The sequence below is a fragment of the Salmo salar genome, chromosome 05 (assembly GCF_965601325.2).
Source record: "Salmo salar chromosome 05, fSalSal1, whole genome shotgun sequence".
NCBI lineage: Eukaryota > Metazoa > Chordata > Actinopteri > Salmoniformes > Salmonidae > Salmo > Salmo salar.
This window is the reverse complement of record NC_138295.1, coordinates 58,520,473-58,546,647: the sequence shown is the minus strand read 5'-3', so window position 1 is coordinate 58,546,647 and position 26,175 is coordinate 58,520,473. Positions and strand designations below refer to the sequence as shown.

The 26,175-nt window shown below is 40.9% G+C and overlaps 1 protein-coding gene across 1 annotated transcript in view; it reads right to left on the bottom strand.

Annotated features, from left to right (window-relative positions):
* LOC106605193 (thrombospondin type-1 domain-containing protein 7A) overlaps positions 1–26,175 on the bottom strand; it is a 99,298-nt gene that overhangs the window by 37,538 nt on the left and 35,585 nt on the right. The window contains exons 2-8 of the mRNA XM_082975307.1: positions 22,777–23,608; positions 17,675–17,929; positions 16,502–16,683; positions 9,873–9,941; positions 6,792–6,947; positions 5,584–5,787; positions 2,064–2,258 (exon numbers count right to left, since the gene is read on the bottom strand). Coding sequence (XP_082831433.1) covers positions 2,064–2,258; positions 5,584–5,787; positions 6,792–6,947; positions 9,873–9,941; positions 16,502–16,683; positions 17,675–17,929; positions 22,777–23,608 — 1,893 coding nt within the window. The remainder of the gene's footprint in view (positions 1–2,063; positions 2,259–5,583; positions 5,788–6,791; positions 6,948–9,872; positions 9,942–16,501; positions 16,684–17,674; positions 17,930–22,776; positions 23,609–26,175) is intronic.

The window sequence follows — 26,175 nt, the reverse complement described above, 5'->3', positions numbered from 1 at the left end:
ACACATTAGCCAATAATATTTAAACTCAGTTTTTCACAATTCCTGACATTTAATCCTAGTAAAAATTCCCTGTCTTAGGTCAGTTAGGATCACCACTTGATTTTAAGAATGTGAAATGTCAGAATAATAGTAGAGAGAATGATTTATTTCAGCTTCTATATCTTTCATCACATTCCCAGTGGGCCAGAAGTTTACAAACACTCAATTAGTATTTGGTAGCATTGCCGTTAAATTGTTTAACTTGGGTCAAACGTTTTGGGTAGCCTTCCACAAGCTTCCAAAAATAAGTTGGGAGAATTTTGGCTGGTGTAACTGAGTCAGGTTTGTAGGCCTCATTGCTCGCACACGCTTTTTCAGTTCTGCCCACAAATTTTCTATAGAATTGAGGTCAGGGCTTTGTGATGGCCACTCCAATACCTTGACTTTGTTGTCCTTAAGCCATTTTGCCACAACTTTGGAAGTATGCTTGGGGTCATTGTCCATTTGGAAGAACCATTTGCGACCAAGCTTTAACTTCTTGACTGATGTCTTGAGATGTTGCTTCAATATATCTGCATAATTTTTCTTCCTCATGATGCCATCTATTTTATGAAGTGCACCAGTCCCTCCTGCAGCAATGCACCCCCACAACATGATGTTGCCACCCCCATGCTTCACGATGATCATTATGGCCAAACAGTTCTATTTTTGTTTCATCAGACCAGAGGACATTTCTCCAAAAAGTACGATCTTTGTCCCCATGTGCAGTTGCAAACTGTAGTCTGGCTTTTTTATGGCAGTTTTGGAGCAGTGGCTTCTTCCTTGCTGAGCGGCCTTTCAGGTTATGTCGATATAGGAGTCGTTTTACTGTGGATATAGATACTTTTCACCTGTTTCCTCCAGCATCTTCACAAGGTCCTTTGCTGTTGTTCTGCGATTGATTTGCACTTTTCACACTAAAGTACGTTCATCTCTAGGAGACCTTCTTGAGCGGTATGATGGCTGCGTGGTCCCATGGTGTTTATACTTGCGTACTATTTTTTGTACAGATGAACGTGGTATCTTCAGGCATTTGGAAATTGCTCCCAAGGATGAACCAGACGTGTGGAGGTCTACAATTATTTTTCTGAGGTCTTGGCTGATTTCTTTTGATTTTCCCATGATGTCAAGCCAAAAGGCACTGAGTTTGAAGGTAGGCCTTGAAATACATCCACAGGTACACCTCCAATTGACTCAAATGATGTCAATTATCCTATCAGAAGCTTCTGAAGCCATGACATCATTTTCTGGAATTTTCCAAGCTGTTTAAAGGCACAGTCAACTTAGTGTATGTAAACTTCTGACCCACTGGAATTGTGATACAGTGAATTATAAGTTAAATAATCTATCTGTAAACAATTGTTGGAAAAATTACTTGTGTCATGCACAAAGTAGATGTCCTAACCGACTTGCCAAAACTATAGTTTGTTAACAAGAAATTTGTGGAGTGGTTGAAAAACAAGTTTTAATGACTCCAACCTAAGTGTATGTAAACTTCCGACTTCAACTGTAGCTACAGTAAAGTCTATAAACATTGACAGAAATCCTATTATTTTGTCATGTGTCAACATATCGCTAAGGTTAAATGTAGCTAACAGCTAGTTTCAATCACAAGTGTTACCCTCCATCACTGTGATCCATGCCACTACCATTGCAGTTACTGTGGGGAGTTAAACAACATGCAGATCAACGTTTAGCCAAATGTTTCAATGAAAACAATAAAGACAGACAGACAGACAGACAGACAGACAGACAGACAGACAGACAGACAGACAGACAGACAGACAGACAGACAGACAGACAGACAGACAGACAGACAGACAGACAGACAGACAGACAGACAGACAGACAGACAGACAGACAGACAGACAGACAGACAGACAGCAACAGGCAGACGGACAGACAGACACTTTGAAGGTCAGTGTGACTTGAAAGCTATACAAAGAGAAAGACCCCCTTAACATGGTGTATTACCACTCCAGTAGATATACAACACAGACCGTACAGAACGGTACACCATCTACAGTACATAGTCTCATAGTCACCTTCGCCAGCGTTGTAGGCCAGTATGGAGCGGGTCCTCAGCTGCTTGCCCTCGATGGTTTTGCTGGAACAGGTTTGGGAGCAGGAGGACCAGGAGGTCCAGTCGCTGAGGACACAGTCCTTAGGGCAAGGCACATTACAGGCGATGGGCTCAGGGGCAGAGGCTCCCCCACACAGCTCCTTGTCCACCATGTCACCTGGGTGGCACAAAGAACGGTACGGTCAAGGAATGCACGCCATTCTAACAATAGAAAAACAATAATTGATTGAACTTTTATATACCTTTTCAATACAGAAAAAAATCTCTAAGACTCTTATCCAGAGCTATTTACAGGAGCAATTAGGGTTAAGTGCCTTGCTCAAGGCACAACGACAGATTTTTTCACCTAGTCAGCTCAGGGATTCAAACCACTAGGTTACCCACCCCCCATTATAATGTCTACAAAACAATAAACCACACCACAATGTCCTAGTCTATTGGCGGGCTTGTTTATATATATTGTTTCCTTAGTGTCATTGAACGCTAATCAATTTCAACCCACACAATTCATTAACATAGACATTCAACTTGATCTGTTGTCTTCCTTTTGACATCACAGTTGGATCAAATGTTTGGTAACTGTTTAATAGCGTGCACGGATAATCTCTACCATACATTAATAATGATGTCGCTATTCTCAACGCAACTCGATCTGAATACTGAATTAGATTTGGACAAAGTAAGTACAAACTCACATGGGACTGCTTAAGTGGGTTATACTATAACGCCACATATTCTGTATGTGCTTTTAACAGGTTAACCTTTTACTGAAGTGGGCTAAATCAGGGTCACACAAACCGATCTACTTTGAAACAAAAGTATATTCCTCACACACATGGTTATGGGCTTACAGCCACCTGTACCATGTCAGATATACAGTTGAAATGTATAACATTTTGAGTTTGCATCCCAATATTACACTTTATATACGTCACAGAAGACTGAAATATAACAAAACCGTTTGACATAGATACACCGGATTTTCTGTTGTTTAAAAAAAAGAAGAAGATGTTGATTAATTATGAAATTAGGAAAAATATTAGGAAATATTGTTGCAATGAACTTGAATTCAAAACATTTCTCAGCACTCCAAATGAGCAACACAATGGCTCTGCATTGTAAATACGTATCTTCCGACGGTTTGTTTTTGCAATTTCAGGCTGAGGATGAGTTGAGCTTCAAACCCTCCGACCGGCCTGCCTTTACATTAAGATGACACTTTGAGGAGTATTCAGTGAACCAATCGTGACTGAACCGAGACAGTGTGGAAATGCGAAGTGACAGGGAAACCCAGTGGCTCTCACGGTGGCGGAAACACGAATGAACAGAACACCCTTTATTAGAAAAACTCCAGGCTTAGTGAACTGAGAAAAACGGTTCCTATTAAATGAGTCAGAACAATATTAATACCACTACAGATCAGAAACGCTCAGTATCGACAGTGGAGTTTCAATGACATTTGTATAGACTTTTGTCTGTGGTGTAGCTGTTTGTTGTTGGTGTGGCAGTATCATACAATTCAGCCTCAGTATGGCAGACAGACATTGAGCCCAGAGTCTCTAGGGCAAAAAGTAGCACGAAATCATAACACAACAAATCAATTTCCATCAGCGGAGACAGGGGAAATCGGTCAACGCCAGTCAAGATAGGCAGAAAAACACAAAGAGGTTGTGCCTCTCACAAAGCTACCAGGAAGACATCACCTGACCTGGCAATAACCCTGAATGCCACTAGAGGATGTACATGTACAGTATGTGTCCTGTACGAGGTGAGATGACAATGTAACGTAGGATGAGGAACTTTTTTAATATATTTCAGAATTAGGAGGATGACAAGAGGTCATTGTCAAAGGAGTATCGTAGGAGTATGATTTGGACTCAATCCATTACGGTGCCTGTGTCTATCGCTCTCTCTCTTTGATATCTCTCTATATCTCTTAGTTAACACTCAAACTAGGAATGGTGACTATACTTGGGATTGGTAACATAGCATCTTTGTCAATTACACCCACATTCTGAAACCTGCTCAAAAACCCAGACAGCATCTCTCTGCAACGACTGCCATTGTCTTCAGTCAAACATTCTTCAGTAATAAATTGGAACAGTAAAACCACGTAGCTGCAAAGTTAAGGGAGTCCCCGAGACTCAGGGCCAGAGAGAATTGATTTGATTTAGTGCGAGCAGGGTTTAATTGCTCTGGCTGAGAGAGTGAAAAGGAGGGAGGGCAATATGTGGCTATGCTGAGCTAGGGAAGCGTTAAAGGAGACTGGGAGGGGGATGCGAGGTGGGGGAGGGCGTCTGGAGAGAACTCCTTGATAAATGGCAGCCATGATAAATGGCAGGGCAGCTAAACACCATTCTCTCTCTAGTCGTCTCCAGCTCTTCACTCACTTACAGTATAGGCATAAGTTAGAGGGTTGGTAGAGAGGTCACCTTGAGCAACATGATTTTTCATCCAGAGGGTGAGACCCTGACTTAAGGCGTCAGCATGCTTCAGTTCTGCTGGTGCCTAGCCGAACTAAATGAGTGTGCTCGCATACTCCCTTAAAAGACCTTCGCTTGAAAAACAAGAAAACTGAGGAGTAGCTTCCATCTGGCCACTCTATCATGAAGGCCTGATTGGTGGGGTTCTGCAGAGATGGTTGTCCTTCTGGAAGGTTCTCCCATCTCCACAGAGGAACTCTAGAGCTCTGTCAGACCAACCATCAGGTTCTTGGCCACCTCCCTCACAAAGGCCCTTCTCCCCCAATTGCTCAGTTTGGCTGGGCAGCCAGCTCTAGGAAGAGTCTTGGTGGTTCCAAACTTCTTCCATTTAAGAATGATGGAGGCCACTGTGTTCTTGGGGATCTTGTGAACTTCACTTTGTCATTATGGGGTATTGTTGTAGATTGATGAGGAGACATTTTTATTCAATCAATTTGAGAATAAGGTTGTAGTGTAACAAAATGTGAAAAAAGTCAAAGGGTCTGAATACTTTCCGAATGCACTGTATGCACAATCTTTTCCGAACTGTTTTCGGCTGGGAAGCATGCGGATACCTTTACTCATCACAGATGTAAATAGTTAATCTGGAAGTGGTGGGCTACTCTTTGGGGGGGGGGGGGGGGGGGGGGGGGTATCAGGGAGCTGAGCTAACAATGTGGTGGATTCTGAGCATAATAGTAAGTCAGAATACTATAGTACAGTTTTGTTGTACTATGCTTGCTTAGCAGGCAATACTGGTTGAAATAACTTCTTAACGACGTCATTTCAATCAGTTTTGCCTGTTGGCAGTGTTCTACATTAATTAGTCATGCAAACTAAAAATAAAGGACTATAATGAGCATTAACCGAATCAATAAACCTATAGACTGCAATCACAGAGCTTTATCTACAATCACACAGCAACGATTATGGAGACTAAGTTTAATGGAATTAACGAGGGAAAAATCCAATTGAAATAATCTTTTTCCGATAATTGGTTATTACTATGATTTTCCTCACCAGTGCTGTTGACACACTGGACCTGAGGTATCTGTGTCCCGGGGCCACACGGCAGCTCCCCGTCGGGGATACACTCATCCAGGCTGACCAGGCGCCAGTCCCAGCAGCTGGGTTCGTCACATGGGACAGCCTCCACCAGGTGAGGACAGTTCCCTGGTCCACCTGTTGGCTCATTGCTGATCTCCCGTTTCCTCAGTTTAAAACCTGTCGAAAGAAAAATACACATTATTCCATTTAATATGAAAAATATATCATGAAAAATACATAAAACCATATGAAAAAATATATAATAATTCTGAAAAAATACATAATATGCCTAATTGTCCTCCTTTGGAATTGATCTCTTCAACAGTTCTCTCGAAATAGAATAAATGGATATGTTACTATGATAAGATTAGGGTTAGTGTACAAGTGCAAGCAAATAATTGCCCAGTTAATTGTTGGCACTTTACCAGATACTGTGATCATACTGACCATAAATTGATACAAAAGAGAGGATTTCATTGTGAAGAGCCAGCGTGTAATTATCATGTGGGTGTTGGACCACCCACAGATGTTAGATACTACCTTCATGCCAGAATATGTTTATTCAAGAGGACCTTACAATGGCTACAATAACACCAACTACTATATATGCACAGATAATTACTGTATAATCTTCTGAAACAACGCCATGTTCTGTAAATTCCATAACACCATGCATACCTGATGGCAAATATTTATCATATAACAATCATATGACATACATGTCAGTGGTATGGCAGTTGACATTAGATTGATAAGAGGAACATACAATGTATATTAAAACACATAATACCACATATGTGTTCTGAAAGCGTTATGCTAGCATTACGACATCAAATATAGCCACAGTCACCTGAAACATTCCAACCCGTACCCACTAAGGCCTTGCAGCGGATATACAGGCAACACTTCATTTGGATAGTCCCAAGTAGATGGTTTATAACTGTTCAATAACTCTCAACAACATTTCAACTCACTATCAGTAGACAGTAACCCTGGCCCTAACCTTAACCCTTATCCTAACCCTAAACCTAACCCTAACCCTAACCCTAACCGTAGCAAGCATTTGTTTATTAACAGAGAGTTTGTTAATAATATGACCATCCGTAGATCATCTACATGGGACTATCCAAATAAAGTGTGATCGACATACGATAGTCCCACTCGGAGCCTTATCCACTCACCTTTCTTCCCTTCTTGGACATCACAGTTCTCATAGGTGCAGGGTCCCCAGGCCCCCCATGGGGACACTTCACACTCGATGGGACAGAGGATGTGACACAGCTGGGACGTGTTGGGGACGGGACCCCCACACAGCTTGCTGTCCACAGGACGGGATGCTTGGGGCATGGAAATAAGGAACATTCAAATATACTTACATTATAGTCAGAAATATACTGATATATTCAGAAATATATGTACACACCCCTATGTATTTATTTGTACAGTGAAGCAAAAACATTAAATTTGGCTCTATACTCCATCATTTTGGATTTGAGATAAAAAATGTTTCATATGAGGCAAATACAAATGAAAATACCCTCAAATTAAAGGTGACATTCTGTACAGTCGCCTCATATGAAATGTATGTAGTCCCCCCATTTGAGTGACAAAGTTACAGAAGGCACAAATATCATACCCCCAAGACATGCTAACCTCTCACCATTAGCTTTTTTTGGGGAATATGATATTTACGCCTCTGTAACTTTCTCACTCATCATAGTTCGTGATTATCCGTAATCAGGGTACACATGAAATCAAATAAAATTAGATTTGTCAAATGCTTCATAAACAACAGGTGTAGACTAACAGTAGAATAGCGGGGCCTTTTCCAACAATGCAGAGTTAAAGATAAAGATACATTATTTACCATTCATTTCTATTGTGCACAACATCATCTGAAACACAACCAAAACAAACTGCAAAAGCTTGATGTAATTATTTCATGCTAGAAATATGGCTTTTTTGTTTTTTACTACACATAAGTGAATTTGTCCAAATACTTGGCACCTTCAAATGGGCGGACTAGATACATAAAGTATTTTACATTTCTTAACGGTAAAACAGATATGTATGGAAATACCCTCAAACAAAAAGTGACATTCTGTGTGAAACATTTGATCTCAAATCCAAAATGCTGGAGTATAGAGCTAAATTAAACGTTGTAGCTTCACTGTCCAAACAAATACTTTGGGGAGTGTACATACCAACATGGTCATAAATATACTGATATATTCTGAAAAATACCGATATAACCAGACAAATACTGAGAAATAGATGAACTGTTAGATTAGATCCACCTGTAGTACTGTATTTAAGTATTTTCTTGGAATCGGCTGAGTATATTTTCCATTTATCGGTTTGATCTCATCCCGTACTTGTCTTCATGCAGAATGTTTACTAGTGTGCTTGGTTATGACAATGCAGAGGAGAATGCCAAACGGGGAAAAAAACATTGGCTTTTCCTTTTAAGCACGCCTGCACGGTACATAAGGTCCCAGAAGAGAGCACATGAAACCCACAGTAGAGGTCTACAGTGTGTGAAGTGCTGCCATATTCCTTCTAATTTCCCTTTGTTATAATCACCCCACTGTTAGCATACCTTTAGCATTTCAGGGTGATAAATGAACTCTAATGAACCTTTCAGTGCTATCTAACACTTGAAACAACATGAAGCAAGGCCTTACACTCTCACTGAAGACACATGAAGGCTGTACCGAAGGTGTGAGAGAGCTGCAGTGTCTCCTCTCATACATATTCTATGAAGAATAATCCAGTGCTATGATTCCCCTGTTGTAAACGCTTCAGATTTAGAAGCTGTACACACAATGCGTATATTCCCGCAGAGGAACTTCACTTCACGCAAAGGAACAAAAGAGAGGTTGTTTTTCTCGGCAGGAGGATAAGTGAAGCCGACTGTGAGACGCCATTTTCTGGATGTTTCTTAAATGCACTTGAATAAATGGGTTTGTTTGGAGTTGGAGTGGAACGTTTGGTGGGTGGTTTTATGTGTCTGTCACATCAAAGCTGTTTTGGGACGCAGCAAAGCGCCGGTTGTTCTGGTTGATGCAACAAAGGCTCTTGATCACCTGACAGATTGTCCAAAGCAAAATCCACTACCATTGGCTACACTGTCTAATTGACACCCCTCTGCCACAGCATATGAACACACACACGCACAGATGCAATGTGCAGAGGCACGTGGGCACACATGTGGACACAAACAGACGTACACACACACACATGCACAAATGCACGTACGCACACATGTAGACACATACACCTGTAAATATGCACATACACGTACAGACACTCAATCTATGATCCAAACATTGCATCAACGGTTGCAACACTTTCAATCAATTGCACTTGTACACAAACACACTTTCTCACTAAGCTGGAAGTGAAGACCAAGATGTCCTCAAACGTCTCTCTCCCTAACTCTGACAGCTCCAACAATCCATTCAGCGCTTCAAGTCTTATCAAGTCAAGAGAGCTGAAAAATAATTATACCCAACGTACAGCGAAAGCAAGCGCAGCTTTGAAATTGATATGCAAAAGGCATTATTCCCTTACAAATAGTCAAATACTGCATTTGATAAGCCTGATAATCCTTCTATTATTAGTGTGTAGAACAGATTTAAATCTAAGTACATCAAACCATTCTGAATAGAAATTGTCGACCAACAGATTAGTGGTGTTTGTGATAAAGAAAAACCCAGCATCTTCATTACACAACTTATACAATGTGCTTGTATTTCCTGCATTGCAATGAAACTACAATGGCAAATGTCCCCTAGTGCAACTAATGTGAGTGTTGCTTATTGTGTGCCAGAGTAGAAAAACAGGAGGAAAAACGTCTCACAGATGCTTTGCATATTCCATTTGGAAAAACAACACTGAGTTATTTCGCCATTCCCACAAAAGCTTAAAAACTCGTCTCGACGTGCCAGGCAAATACTTTGTTGTCCTTTTCCCATACCACTTCTTGAAAGCGTTTATGCTCAAACTTAGTTGAAACCACATGTTACTGTTTCAGAAAACTACACCACTTGAGACGCAAAATCTGCGGAGAGGCCAACCTATCAAAACACCGTCATAGTATCATCCATCAAAACAGAAATGCATGTGTACAGTACCCACTGCAACTGAGACACATTATTAGGAAGGAAAAGGGATAAAGTAGAAGACAGAAGCAGCAAGGGGGAGAAGAATGCGGTCTACAAGGCAGAGAGAGGAGGTTCAGATTGGTCTAAAGCACCTACCTGTAACTTCAAAGCTGATGGATAGAAGAGGGGGAACACTAGGCTTCTGCTGGTTTGAGGTCTGACCCTCTGCAGGAACAGGGAGATACAACTATTAGCAACACAGTCACTGGAAAGGGAGAGGGTTTTGGAAGTTGAGGCATACGTTAAGTGCTATTACAGGAGTCTAGCTGTTTTCCAATATGAGAACGAGGCTTGTAGAAAAAAAATAAGGATGGGAAGCGCTGCAGGGATACACTTGTCGATCTTTAATTGAAGGTGCTCTAATAAAATCAGTCTAGTTACTCCTAGAAACTGACCAACAGTCAGTTTTGGATTTTCCCCTCTAGAATGGTTAAGGTTTGGATTTAGGCAGGGTAAGATGATCCTGGACCTGTGCTAAGGATGTGTTCTAAGAGCGTGGTGATTTAGTTTATGCATGCAGTGGGGGTTGCTGCAGACTTCATTGAGATACTGTCTGCCTGTGTCTGCCTCTATCTATGTGGCAGCTGGGGAGATTACCCCCCTGATGGGGGACGAGGAATCCTGCGCCAGGAAGATAAGAACACTCTCCCTTCTAACTCCCACACACACGCACGCACGCACACACACTCAGACAGACACACACGGGAACGCATGCACATGCACGCACACAACGCACGCACACACACACACACACACACACACACACGTGGGAACACAAACATACACATACACTTCAACAAAATCGTTAGTACATTCTCCTTTAATGTCAGTCAATCTTTAACTGCATACTAAAGCAACGTGTTTGTCAACATGCACGAGGAAATTATGTGGTTTCAGTATAGAAAGAGAGAGAGAGTGTTGTCAATGCAAAGAAGCCCAAATTGCGGTAGTGACATAAAGACGTATGACAGTAGTGACAGAGTATAGACAAACATTTATTCAGAAAGTATTCACACCCCTTGACTTTTTCCAAATGTTGTTGTGTGACAGCCTGAATTGAAGATTGATTAAATTGAGATTTTATGTCACTGATCTACCCCATAATGTCAAAGTGGAATTATGTTTTTAGAAGTGTTCATATATTAATTCAAAATGAAAAGCTGAAATGTCTTGAGGCAATAAGTCTCCAACCCTTTTGTCACGGCAAGCCTAAATCAGTTCAGCAGTAAAAGTTTGCTTAACAAGTCACATAATAAGTTGCATAGACTGCAATAATAGTGTTTAACGTGATTTTTGAATGACTATCTCATCTCTGTTCTCCACACATACAATTATCTGTAAGGTCCCTCAGTCGAGCAGTGAATTTCAAGCACAGATTCAACCACAAAGACAAGGGAGGTTTTCCAATATTTTGCAAATAAGCATAGTGCAGTTATTAATTACACTTTGGATGATGTATCAATACACCCATTCACTACAAAGATGCAGGCACCTTTCCAAACTCAGTTGCCGGCGAGGAAGGAAACCGCTTAGGGATTTCACCATGAGGCCAATGGTGATTTTAAAGAGTTTAATAGCTGTGATTGGAGAAAACTGAGGAGGGATCAACAACATTGCAGTTACTCCAAAATACTAACATAAATTACAGAGTGAAAAGAAGGAAGCCTGTACAGAATACAAATATTCCAAAACATGCATCCTGTTTCCAATAAGGCACTAAAGTAATAACTTTTTTTGTCCTGAATACAAAGTGTTATGTTTAAGGCAAATCCAACACAACACATCACTGAGTACCACTCTTCATATTTTCAAGCATGGTGGTGGTTGCATCATGTTATGGGTATGCTTGGCATTGGCAAAGACTAGGGAGTTTTTGTTGGGGATAGAAATAAATGAAATAGCGCTAAACACAGGCAAAAACCTGCAGGAAAACTTGGTTCAGTCTGCTGTCCAACAGACACTGGGAGACAAAGTCACCTACCAGCTGGACAACTATCTAAAACACAAGGCCAAATATACACTGAAGTTGCTTACCAAGACAACATTGAATGTTCTTGAGTGGCCTAGTTACAGTTTTGATTTAAATCGGCTTGAAAATCTATGGCAACACTTAAAAATGGCTGTCTAGCACTGATCAACAACCAACTTGACAGAGAGTAAATCATTTTTAAAAGAATAATGCACAAATATTGTACAATCCAGGTGTGCAAAGCTCTTAGCTACTTACTCAGAAAGACTCACAGCTGGATTTGCTGCCAAAGGTATTTATATAATGTATTGACTCAGGGGGTTGAATATCTAAGGATTATCTAATCAAGACATATTAGTGCTTTATATTCCATTACATTTAAAAAATATATATAATTTTTCTGCCACTTTGACATTCGAGTATTTTGTGGAGATAGCTGACAAAAAATACAATTACATCAATTTTAATCACACTTTGTAACCCAACAAAATGTGAAAAATGTCAAGGGGTGTAAATATATTTCTGAAGGCACTTTAGATGTCACTGCTGTGTGTACTGTGTATGATATGACACACAGAGTTTGTGTCCGTGTTTGTGTCTTGTGGTGCGTCGGTCACAACAGGAGAGATCTTCATCATACTTAAAGAGGCAATATGCGATTTTTACATAGGTTTTTGGACTTTGAAATGAGTGATATATACACATTGATCCTTGAAGAATATAACTTAGAAATGCCTCATGAACTGGTTTACCCCATGAGAACCCGAAAATATAAACTTGTTTTACTTCATTGTTTATAAACACTGTAATTGTAAAAAACACACTGTATAGCCTCAAAACATGGTAGAAACTAAAGCTACGGTAGTCAGTCCTTGCATCGAATTTGAAAGTGATTACATTTCTCCAGCCCCATCCCTCAGCTGTTTACCAAATCAGTGGTGGGGTGAACACTTTGTTGTTGTTTGAACTGCAGATTGCCCCCTTCAAGCTCAAGTTAGCACTTTCTCCTGTGCACTAAAAATATTGGCTGAATAAAATTATCACTCCACCAACAATTACCGTTCCAACGACAGGAACATCTGATATAATAGCTAATTACGCTTCTCGCGTAATGGAAATGCTTATTGTTTTTCTCACACCATCTCCACTGGTGGTGCTTAGCCTTAGAATCCTTGCTAATATAATTACCAGTGCAGCATTGACTTAAACTGGGCTTGACAGGTCAGAGTGTCAAAGCCGGAGTGTTCTCACTTTTCTAAGGCTCAAGAGTCACACCAGGACAGTTGACGATGCACAAACCAGGTTATGTTATGAAAGCAGCCCCACTTCCCTTGTTGCCTCTCCCTGTAGTATGCAGTGTTCAAGAGTTGCTATGGTAATTCTGTAATGGCTACACTAATTGTAGAGCACAAAGTGTGATTTTAATGGCGTTATTCAGATACTGTTGTTGTTAGGAAATGTCGGAATGGACACAAGGTATGGAACTGTGAATACTGTACATGACAATATGTGTTACTGAATTTGTTTGACACAAGACAATGACGTGTCTCTGATGCTGAAATAGTTTGTAACAATTTAGTCTTTGTTGTTGTGAAATATTTGGGACTCTTTTGTACAACCTTTACAGACTTGAGACATGCAACAATATCAGATGTGGAACTACATTTGTCATGTTATAGCAAAGTCTTCTTTGATGTTGATTATTACACATGAGACGGCTGGAAGGTTTATGAACATAACACCATCAGATATGCATCCGTTTTTTGATATTGGGACAGTTTTACATAGGAAAGACCTTGTTATAGGAACGTGTTAGGGACAGATCAAAATTTACTTGGGGGAGGGTGGTCCAAAACGGGGGAAGGTTGTGTGGTTTTTTATTGGGCAGTGGGTTTTTTCCCTGATTTACATTTGCTCTTCTGCTTGTATTTTCCCTAAAAATAATGACTTGACTTACTTTTGACATTATCCTAATAAAATGTTGAAACATTTGTGAAGGTTTGTTATGGTGTGGCTGTTATTTAGCTTTAGCTACTGCAGGCCTATGATGTAACGGCAATGCGCCCCGGCGCTCCAATCGGACTCTGACAGTTGAACTTGAGGCGAGGAAGACTTATTTCAGACCTACCAGAGTTACTTCTATAATCTAACAATATAATGCTTATCTTTATACAAAATATTTGGATTGAAAATGAACAAATTACCATCCTTCTGCACTCTATATCTGTATAACAGACGCAGTAGCCGTCTCACATAAAGAAATGCAGGTCGGTGTTGTAGCATGTCACAGGCATATCTCTCTCTATCGCTCTAGGGTTAGGTCTAAGCTTCTCTTCCTTTATATAGGCTATATGTATTTATTCAAATGTTAATATCGTACAGTGGACACCTAAGCCCATAGGCCTTATGCATGCAGTGCTCAAATGTCTGACAGCTGAACCGTGAGGTGGACAATTAATGTTTTAGCAAAGTAGCCTAAAAACCAATAAAAAAAAATAGGTTATAAAGTTCGCATATGATACACATCAAAACACAAGGAATAGTGTTTTTGTAATTTGTTATAGGCTGTTTAAGGACACGTAAATGTGGCTCATTGGGCCAATATCTCTTGTTTATTGATGGAGCTGGATGCATATGGATGCCTTGTAAAATGTCTTAAATGTCCAGTAAATTAAGATCTTCCCTTCCCTTGTTTCCTAAAGAAAACTCTGAGATGGCATATTCTTTTTATGAAGATTTTAGAATATTGCACAAAAAATCTGTCGCCAATTGGATGGAAGCCTAGCTAGTGTGCTAGTCCTGTGTCACTTTGATTATGCCTGCACCTCATGGTTCACCAGCAGCCCTAAACATCGAAAGAATACGCTACTAGCCAAACAAGCTGGTAAGAATTGGACTTAAACTGCCCCCTCATACTCATCTGGAGGTTGGGTATTTTTTCATCTTTATCTCTGTAATTTGTCTGTATCTCTGTAATACATCTCTATCTCTGTAATGTGTCTGTATCTCTGTAATACATCTCTATCTCTGTAATGTGTCTGTATCTCTGTAATACATCTCTATCTCTGTAATGTGTCTGTATCTCTGTAATACATCTCTATCTCTGTAATGTGTCTGTATCTCTGTAATGTGTCTGTATCTCTGTAATGCGTCTCTATCTCTGTAATGTGTCTGTATCTCTGTAATGTGCCTGTATCTCTGTAATACATCTCTATCTCTGTAATGTGTCTGTATCTCTGTAATACATCTCTATCTCTGTAATGTGTCTGTATCTCTGTAATACATCTCTATCTCTGTAATGTGTCTGTATCTCTGTAATACATCTCTATCTCTGTAATGTGTCTGTATCTCTGTAATACATCTCTATCTCTGTAATGTGTCTGTATCTCTGTAATACATCTCTATCTCTGTAATGTGTCTGTATCTCTGTAATACATCTCTATCTCTGTAATGTGTCTGTATCTCTGTAATACATCTCTATCTCTGTAATGTGTCTGTATCTCTGTAATACATCTCTATCTCTGTAATGTGTCTGTATCTCTGTAATACATCTCTATCTCTGTAATGTGTCTGTATCTCTGTAATACATCTCTATCTCTGTAATGTGTCTGTATCTCTGTAATACATCTCTATCTCTGCAATGTGTCTGTATCTCTGTAATACATCTCTATCTCTGCAATGTGTCTGTATCTCTGTAATACATCTCTATCTCTGTAATGTGTCTGTATCTCTGTAATACATCTCTATCTCTGTAATGTGTCTGTATCTCTGTAATACATCTCTATCTCTGTAATGTGTCTGTATCTCTGTAATACATCTCTATCTCTGTAATGTGTCTGTATCTCTGTAATACATCTCTATCTCTGTAATGTGTCTGTATCTCTGTAATACATCTCTATCTCTGTAATGTGTCTGTATCTCTGTAATACATCTCTATCTCTGTAATGTGTCTGTATCTCTGTAATACATCTCTATCTCTGCAATGTGTCTGTATCTCTGTAATTGTATTTGTAGAAAATAGGGACCACAGTGGAAATAAGTCCCAGACTTATTTAAAAAATCTGTGTGTATATATGTTTTTTTTTTGTTTTTTTACTGACAAATAAAATCAATCTATCAATTCAAACTGTGCAGCAACCAATTGATGAATGGAAAGACTCATCTGTTACAAAACACCAAAAAGTTGAATGTCATTCAGAGATTGTCAAGTCTTCTTTACTGGGTAGAACTACAAGGTAGGGAGGGAAGTATTTTCTGTTTGTGGAGATTGACATAGTCTATTTATTGCGGTGTTGAAAACACAAACCATGATATCGAAGTGCCAGAAGTCGGTATGCTTTGTTTACTGGTTGTGGCAGTGCACTGGCACAGAAAGCTGTCAGTGGAAAACTCTTTGCATATGTTTTATATAATTATAAATATGGCTCGTCCGGGGTGGTCGGCAAACCCCGAACCTTTTGGCCCATCGACTGTGAAACAAAAGTATGCAGAAGTCGATATCCATGTTTATAAACACAGGGTCGTAAACATGATTTTTAGCTCATTCTACGATAGGGGAGGGTGTTCCATTTATTTTAATGTACAAGGGGTGGGTCATATGAAAATATTTTTTACCTTGGGGAAGGGGGTGCATATTTTTTTACGACACCTTGAGTTGGACCAGCCCCCTCCCCCCCAGTACATTTTGGTCTGTCCCTTATATATAGGAAAGACTTTGTTATAAAAAAAAGTGCTATATATAGAAAAGCCTCATTACCATCTTTGTCTTTGAGGTTGTTGAGGTAGGTCAGTAGTTCGGCGTTGGCCTGGACACAGTACACCTCTCGATTCTGGAGCCCTCCCCCACACAGGCCGGTCTGGTTGCTACGCCGACGGTCCTGTTGGCTTAGCAATGAGTCCACTCTACAGTCGCTCCACTCTGTAGTCCTCCAGGTGTAACTGTGACAGTGACAGAGATGGGTGTGTGGGTGTTATGCTGTCAAAACACATTTAAAATCTGACGGAGGTTTCTTTAGCTAATCAAATCCCTGACCTGTCTGTGCTATAAAAACACATTTGTCAATTGTGTGTTGATCTGTTCTACCTGCATCTGAGGCTGCAGCTGCCAAACTTGAATTACACTAATCCTTATCGTTCCACTACAACTTCAATTGCTATCAGCTCCGTGTTTGGCTAATTGCTTCCAATCCATGTAACACACGAGTAATACAAAAAGATACATTTTAGTCCTAGAAATAATCAATTTTAAAGGCTATGTCACGACTGATAGTTTTATAGATGGTGTGGTTTTGAAGTATTTTGCAGAATCGGAACAGGAAAGCTCAAGTGTTATTGGAATGATTGTGTAAAGACGGGATACGATGTCAATGAGGCCAATCTGTGCGTGTGTGTGTTTGCGTGGCAGGTTACAGGAGAGACAATATTGTCAGAGACTCCATTTGAGTCTGTGTCTGGCAAAAGCTCAAACACACCAATCTTTCTCCATATGTTCTCTCCTCCACCACACACACACACAGGCCCATACAAACCAACTCCTACGGGCCACCCAGGAGAGCAAATTAGCTAGTTGAAGTAGCTAATGGGAAATCAACAGGAGGAATGTATCACCTCTGTCAGTGAGAATCCAGTAGACTTCGGAAAGTTAGTGCACTAAGTGGTTCCAATTTGTTGAAAACTTCCTGGAGGCCTGTCAGGTTCCTGAACTATGTACGGTAGTATCTTTCGACACACTGATACCACTGTGTAATACATTACATTTGGACATGACATTTTATTATTTTAAATTCCACTAATACAACATTGCCTTCACCCACGTTCAAGCTCTAGGCCTTCCATAAATGTTCTGTATATTTCTTATCATATATTTAGTGTAAAACTATAACTTCCACACATACAGCCACACATCCTCATGACACTAAGTGACACTCACGTGGCGCAGGGCAGTACTCCATCCCCCTGGGGGTCACATGGCTCTGTCTCCTCCAGCGGTGGGCAGTCCTCCCCCTCCCCCACGGAGAACTGGTGCACTCGTCTGGTCCTGGAGCGTTGGCCCCTGGAGGACTCAGGGTCTGGGTCTAGACAGGCCTTGGAGCAGGGGCCCCAGTCTGCCCACTCGCTCAGTTTACAGTCCTTAGCGAGGATGCAGGACTGGACCGTCAGAGGGAGGTCCCAGGGCAGACACAGACTGGAACACAGAGGTAAGGCGAGAGCAGAAGTGGCAAGGTCAGTAATCTGAGATCTGTCTGTGATCTGAATGCAATTTGCGACAGTGGATGTGAAAGCTGGTGCTGAGGGAGCCCTGTGTGTGTTGGTGGTCCTAGAACAAGGGGTCAGTGGGTTTCGAAGTCAGTTGAGGTCCATTTTGAGGTAGAATTTGGCGTATGTTGGTTGAATTTGTGGAATGTTGTTTTTTGTCCTGTCTATTGCAGTGTATCACTCATCAAGGAACATTGTCTTACGTCAGATAGATGGTTGTGTAGGATTGACACCACTACCTATCGGAAGACAATGGGAAGCCAGGGGTCATTCATCAATGAGCTGGATGTAAGTACATGATACTAATACTATCATGTACTATAATGTATTAATACTTGTACTATAGTAGAATCTACACTACCATTCAAAAGTTTGGGGTCACTTAGAAATGTCCTTGTTTTTGAAAGACGAGCACATTTTTTGTCCATTAAAATAACATCAAATTGATCAGAAACACAGTGTAGACATTGTTAATGTTATAAATGACTATTGTAGCTGGAAATCGCTGATTTTGAATGGAATATCAACATAGGTGTACAGAGGCCCATTATCAGCAACCATCACTCCTGTGTTCCAATGGCACATTGTGTTAGCTAATCCAAGTGTATCATTTTAAAAGGCTAATTGATCATTAGAAAACCCTTTTGAAATGATGTTAGCACAGCTGAAAACTGTTGCTCTGATTAAAGAAGCAATAGTCACCTCTGAGTCACCTCTTCAGTGTTGACGTTGAGACTGGTGTTTTGTGGGTACTATTTAATGAAGCTGCCAGTTGAGGACTTGTGAGGCATCTGTTTCTCAAACTAGACACTCTAATGTACTTGTCCTCTTGCTCAGTTGTGCACCGGGGCCTCCCACTCCTCTTTCTATTCTGGTAAGGGCCAGTTTGCGCTGTTCTGTGAAGGGAGTAGTAGACAACGTTGTACGAGATCTTCAGTTTCTTGGAAATTTCTCGCATGGAATAGCCTTCAATTCTCATAACAAGAATAGACTGACGAGTTTAAGAAGAAAGTTCTTTGTTTCTGGTCATTTTGAGCCTGTAATTGAACCCACAAATGCTGATGCTCCAGATACTCAACTAGTCTACAGAAGGCCAGTTTTATTACTTCTTTAATCAGAACAACAGTTTCAGCTGTGCTAACATAATTGCAAAAGGGTTTTCTAATGATCAATTAGCCTTTTAAAAAGCCTTCTAAAATGATACACTTGGATTAGCTAACACAACGTGCCATTGGAACAGCTACAATAGTCATTTACAACATTAACAATGTCTACACTGTATCTGATCAATTTGATGTTATTTTAATGGACAAAAAATGTGCTTTTCTTTCAAAAACAAGGACATTTCTATGTGACCCCAAACTTTTGAACAGTAATGTACATTATACTAAGCATATTGCAATAAGCTGTATTCAAGAGTCCTTAGGGAACTGACTGGCATTGAACCCTAGTACTCAACCCTTCATTCAGAATCATCACCCCTTAATAAACAATGCAGAAAAAAAGCTGGCAAGCCCCACATTTAGGTAGTGAATTGGTTGCTGGTTCAAATCCGTCTCAAAGGACCATGAGACGAGGGGTTTTGTACATGTAATACAATACAATACATAAAGTCTGAAGGGTTGTGCCTCAAAAGCATCAGAATAGTAACCACAACTGATCAATCACCAAAAGCAATCACTCTGTAATCATTCAACTTGCAATTAGAGCTAATGAATAAACGCTGCCTCTTTAAGCTCCTTCAAATGATTAGGAATTAAATCCGACTATTTTCTGTTCCTTGCACCGCAGTGTGCATCGTCTTTCCCCTGAGGCGCTGCAGCTGACGATCTTTTACTGCTAATTACAGCTCTGCTTCATTTAGAACCCTCTAATTTAGACTACGCCGATGCCACACTTCACCTCTAGCTTCTCACACTTCTGCTAGAAACGAGTGCAACTGGTTTGAAAAACGCTTGAAAAAGAGTCTGAGTTGTGTTTTTAACCCCTCTGTCTCCACAGATTAAGATACCTATGAATTGTTTGATGTGGTGGGCCTGCAGGTGTGACGTCACGACAAAGATTTGTTGTGCTGCCAACAAGGCACGCAGTTAGAGTTCGTTCTCAGTGAAAAACATTCAGGAATTAAAACAAAGGTTTTGTGACTCAGTGAGGATAATGGCTCGCTTCCTGACTCAGATGAAACTTCACACATGCTTAAAAAGCCTTAAAGCATCCATTGACCCTTTTCACGGCAAGTCGATCTCTTTCAGTATTTGAAGTTTTGGTTGTGTCAACTTTTTATTATATTCTGCATTGTTGTGGGGGTTTTGAAGTCTTGAAAGTAGTCATATTTTATTTTTTATCTCCTTCAGACAGATCGGGGACAGACAAACAATTTCACTTGAAATAAGGGCGTAATATTATTTCAAAAACACTCAAACTCTCATTTTAAAACCACTAAAGGTTATACAACTAACAACAAGAAATTCCATGAAATTCCACAAAAAAGAGTTTGGTTTCTGTAGAATATCCACATTGAACACAAACATGCTCATTACACGAGGCTTTGGCTAAGAAACATGTGGTACAATTGAAGCCAACAACACTGTGTGGGTCAGGGAATGTGAAACCCTGGGAGAAATCTTTTAACCATCTTTTTTAGCGCCTTGATGAAAACACAGTTTAGAAAACAGAGTGGAATGTTTGGAAGGCCAGTGAGGCCAGTAAAGAGAAACATAAGCATGGTAGCATATGGGAGACTTAAATTTGAACTAAGAGATGTAAAGGGATACTTTCTAGAAGTGCTTCTGGTGGTAAACGGAAACCTCAGAGGCCACCATGCAAGTTGGAACCTACAGTAAATAGCCTACACATGCATGCTGATTTCATATGATTACATGTAAAGCCTGCCACTATTCTACAACCAGACTAAAACAAAGTCTAATGAGTCAAGAGAAAGCTGTGGCCCAACGAAGACAGATGTACATCAAACAAAATGGGAAATGAAGTCAGCAAGATGTTCAGAGGACGACTGCCTAGATTCGTTGGATATTGCTTCAGAGAGAACCCAGTAAACCGGGAACATTCCCAGAACATTAGCTAAGATTCTCATTAAGTTCTAGTTGGGTTTTATATAACATTAGGATGATGACATCTCAAAAACATACTTAGAATGTTTTTGATAACAAAATGTCTATTTTATTCAGAAAATGTTTTAAAGGAAATATTCTTGGAATGTTTTCTTAACATTCACGAAAATGTTGTGCACAACATCTGTAACAACCACCACAGAACATTCCCCCAAATGTTCTCATTAGGTTTCCAGGTAATGTAATAACACAATGTACCAGTAATGTTTTTAGAACATACTGCCACAACGTTCTGGGAACGTTCTTGCAACATCAGGCAAATGTTTTATACAAACATTGTATAATCATCATCGCAACTGGACAGTTTTTGTGTTATGAGAACATTGCCGCAACCAAACGAATGTTCTGGGAACTTTCACAGAAACAATTTGGGTTTGCTGGGAAGTTTGTCCCACTTTTCTGAAGTGCCAAAAACAACGATGAATATTTCAGAACCAGAAATAAACAAGTCAAAGATTAGTATTTACCTTCCTAAGGGCATAAGATTTGTTTTCACGGTTCTTTTGAAATATTTGATCCCAGCCACTGCTGAGAAGTTGGCACCAACAGCGCATTAATTAATAGATTTAGTACATAATTGATCACATCTGTGGCATGTAACACATACATAATGTGGATATAAGGCTATATAACGGAGACTGTAGCTCTCCTTGCTAGAGATGAAAGACCTCATGGATTCTAAGATGAGAGATACCGTGCTGACATTTGAAGTTATTGTCACTCAGCATAAAACAAAGACATCATTCAATGCAAAAGAAAGAGCTTCAAGGCAAGACAGGGTTAGGGACTTGCCTCAAGCCAAGACAGGGCCCAAGGAAATGTCAGTTTACTTGAAGGGTACGCATGCAGTCTTGTCTACTGTATATTGTATATAAGATATAGCATTTGAAGAACCTGAATCATTGATAACCTGAACCATACTCCTAATGTGAAAGATTATCATAAAAAGTATTTGGTCAAAAGCAAAATAACTGTACTTTTAAAAAAAGTTGAACTGAAATTACTGTTAGTAATCAAGCTTTTTGATTTGAAATGCTTTTATCTTTCCTCACCTGCACATGTAACATTACCAACACAATGATGTACATTGTGAAACTCATCCTGCTCTTTTACAGTCAAAGATCACAGAAGACTTTTCAAAGTGCTTTACAAAGTACTGGCTAAGATTCAATCCCTGTCACGGAATGAGCACCAGTGAATATAGAGTTGTCATCTCCACCGTTGAAAGTAGACACCAGAAAGTGGGAGTGCTCCATTGCTTTGACAGCAAAGCAGAGACAAATAACCATTACCCTACCTGTCATCCACTGTATATCAGTACAGTACATCACATCACAACATAATACTGTGCTTACAGTTCTGAAGAAGATAAAAAACAACCCCTTACGAAGGCCTGTTTAGACATGTGGCAGGTTTGTGCCTATTTTAAAATTGAGTTTTATTTAAGGACAAGCCAAGAGATAACTCACTATGATGAATTACAGTTCTGAAAGGACAAAAACGCATGGTTTCCAATGACCAATGAAATATCATGGTTTGCCCATTTAGACTAAAAGTACCATTTTAAAGGACAACCAGCACACAGACACAGACAAAGGCACCAGTATTACCCCAGACCCTGAAATACTGACGCTGAGCCACTTACCTGAGTCCCACCGTGCTCCCGTTCCTGTGTGCACAGGACACCGTGCGACTCTGGTATCCCACCTGGATGTCCCAGAAGGGGCTCTCCTGCCTGTTGAGCCGGTTCCTGGTCCGTTTCTTCTGGATCAACTCCCTAGTATCAGGGTCTTTGACCCCAGGCCTCTCCCTGGCCCCCCCTTTACCCTTTCTATGCTTGGCCTGCCGCACCGGCCGGGAAATGGGGAGAGAACAGGGCATCCAGGGCCCCACCCTGAGGCTGTACACACCCTCAGGCCCCTTACAAGGCCCTGGCTTACAGGTCTGGAACTCGGTTAGGTTTGGGCAGGCTGAACCCCCGAAGAGTGGAGGCACCAGGACACTGCGCACCCGGTTCTTTAGGCCGGTTCCACAGGTTTTTGAGCAGGATGTCCAGGGAGTGAATTCAGACACTACACAGTCCTGAGGGCAGGGGATGAGGCAGGCCTGTTCTAGTCGAGGCTTGGGCTCAAAGTACTCACAGATGGTGTCGTCTCCGAGAGACTCGTCTGACTTTAGTATGCAGCCCACCTCCCGGGTCTGAATGCCCTCCTCACCCCCATTGCATACGTATGGCCGCATGCCCCCAAAGGTTCTTGCTGACACGGACACACACTGGTTCCAGGCACCCAGTTTCCAGTCGTAAAGGTCCTTGTGCCAGTCGCACACACGGAAGCAGTTCTGCTGGTTGGAAGGCCGCTGGGACTGGTCACAGTTGGTGTGGAGGGTGGTCCAGCCGTCCACGTGGGCACACCACACAGCCCGACTCTGGCTGCCACCTGGGCCACAGTCACTGCCCATACATCTCCCCCATGGCCCTTGGGAACACAACACAGACAGTGTTAAAATAACTATGAAATAGGCAAGAACTAGGCTTTTTATTTTATTTTTTACATCAAATGGTAAAGTGGATACAGTGTACACTATACAGTATATCAATTGATGGCAAATTGATTATTTTAGGGGCGGTAGTTTATTGATCATTTGGAAAAAGCAAACCATACAAATATCAACCAGGACGTAGAATTAACCCACACCAGCAGGCGCAGTGGACGGATCGATGGAGACCAATAATGTCATAGAGAACCCAGACCGCGCCTTCATACCCGCCGACGGAGACATACGGCATATTTACAATTCATGCACTGAAAGATTAGTACATCAGCTATTCTACTATAGCTCCCCTTTCAGCTCCACGTTTTACTCTGAATGAAGTCTCCATTGCAGCCGTAAACACAATAACTTTCTCTGACTTTTATCCCCACAGCAAACCTCATCACAGTAAAGAATCTGCGGCTTAGTAGCAGTGTTGTTCATTGAGTCATTCAGCTCAACCTAATCCGTTACCATGTTGTGCTCTGCTGCTGTTATCCACATGCTAGTGACAGCACAGGACAACCGAGAAAGAAGAGGAGACTAATGTGCAGCTTCACCTCAGACCAACCCCTTCCATCTACAGCCAATTGATTGTGTTACATGATCGCCTCTGGCTGAGTGGTATCCGGGTGAGGGGGCCTTGTGTTTACCCATGTTGCACCCCTGAACCAATTGCCCCCCTGTGGAGGACGAAGAACTCTAGTCTGGCTGAAACAGGCTGAAACATTTCCTGCAATTATCAGACCCAAATGCCTCAGATGACAGCCTATTAGTGGACTCATCTCCTCGCTCAGCTGCTGATCTCGCTGGCAGGAACTGGCTTCAATCAGTGTGTCATCATGTCGACAGAAGCCTCAAAGCACATCACACATGGCAGTTTTATTTCCCCCTATATCAACACAAGATCAATGCCCTGCTGTCAGACTACGCATGCATCATATATACCGTGGCAAGAAAAAGTATGTGAACCCTTTTGAATTACCTAGATTTCTGCATAAATTGGTCATCAAATTCGATCTGATCTTCATCTAAGTCACAACAATAGACGAGGATAGTGTGCTTAAACTAATAACACACAAATTATTGTATTTTTCTTGTGTATATTGAATACATCATTTAAACTTTCACAGTAGGTTGGGAAAAGTATGTGAACCCCTAGGCTAACGACTTCTCCAAAAGCTAATTGGAGTCAGGAGTCAGCTAACCTGGAGTCCAATCAATGAGACGAGATTGGAGATGTTGGTTAGAGCTGCCTTGCCCTATAAAAAACACTCACAAAATTGTTGTTTGCTATTCACAAGAAGCATTGCTTGATGTGAACCATGCCTCGAACAAAAGAGAGCTCAGAAGACCGAATTGTTAACTTGCATAAAGCTGGAAAGGGTTACAAAAGTATCTCTAAAAGCCTTGATGTTCATCAGTCTACGGTAAGACACATTTTGCAGGAGAATGTAAGGCTATCTGTCCACCAATTGAACCTCAACAGAAGTTGAGTGATGCAACAGGACAACGACCCAAAACAGAAGTAAATCAACAACAAAATGGCTTCAACAGATAAAAATACGCCTTCTGGAGTGGCCCAGTCAGAGTCCTGACCTCAACCCAATTGAGATGCTGTTGCATGACCTCAAGAGAGCAATTCACACCAGACATCCCAAGAATATTGCTGTAATGAAACAGTTTTGTGAAGAGGAATGGTCCAAAATTCCTCCTGACCATTGTGCAGGTCTGATCCGCAACTACAGAAAACATTAGGTTGAGGTTATTGCTGTCAAAGGAGGGTCAACTAGTTATTAAATCCAAGGGTTCACATACTTTTCCCACCCTGTACTGCCAATGTTTACACCGTGTGTCAATAAAGACATGAAAACCCATAATTCTTTGTGTGTTATTAGTTTAAGCAGACTGTGTTTGTCTATTGTTGTGACCTAGATGAAGATCAGATCAAATTTTATGACCAATTTATGTAGAAATCCAGGTATTTCCAAAGGGTTCACATACTTTTTCTTGCCACTGTAGTTGTGATTCAGGGGATGTCTGGGCATCCTTTAGCTACCGATCAGATTTGGGTTCATTTAATAGCCTTTTGAAATGGGGTGTCTGGGGTATTGGGCACAAAAGAGGCAGGGGGTAAACTATCTGGAGCATTCCCAAGGCTTATCCCTATATGCTGTTTGCCTGAGTAAATGAAACCCTAGCAAAATGATTTCACCAATAGCAAAAGGAGCTTACTTTGAAGTTTTGTTCGACACATGGTGTGAGCGGTGGGATCTTAGCAGTGATTAGGTTGTTGGCACTCAAGACAGTATGGCATGAAACACATTCATTTTGGAGCTGTAGCTACGTGCCATGGAAGCCAAACTGACCATCCTCTCATTAAATGCTGTTAAAAATGTGAAACAGCTCTTTAATCCTCAATCATTGTAGGACAATATCATCCATGTTGGTCTGAGTTATGGCGTTGTGCTTGATGAAACAATGAAGTACAGAACTAACATTTAGTATATCA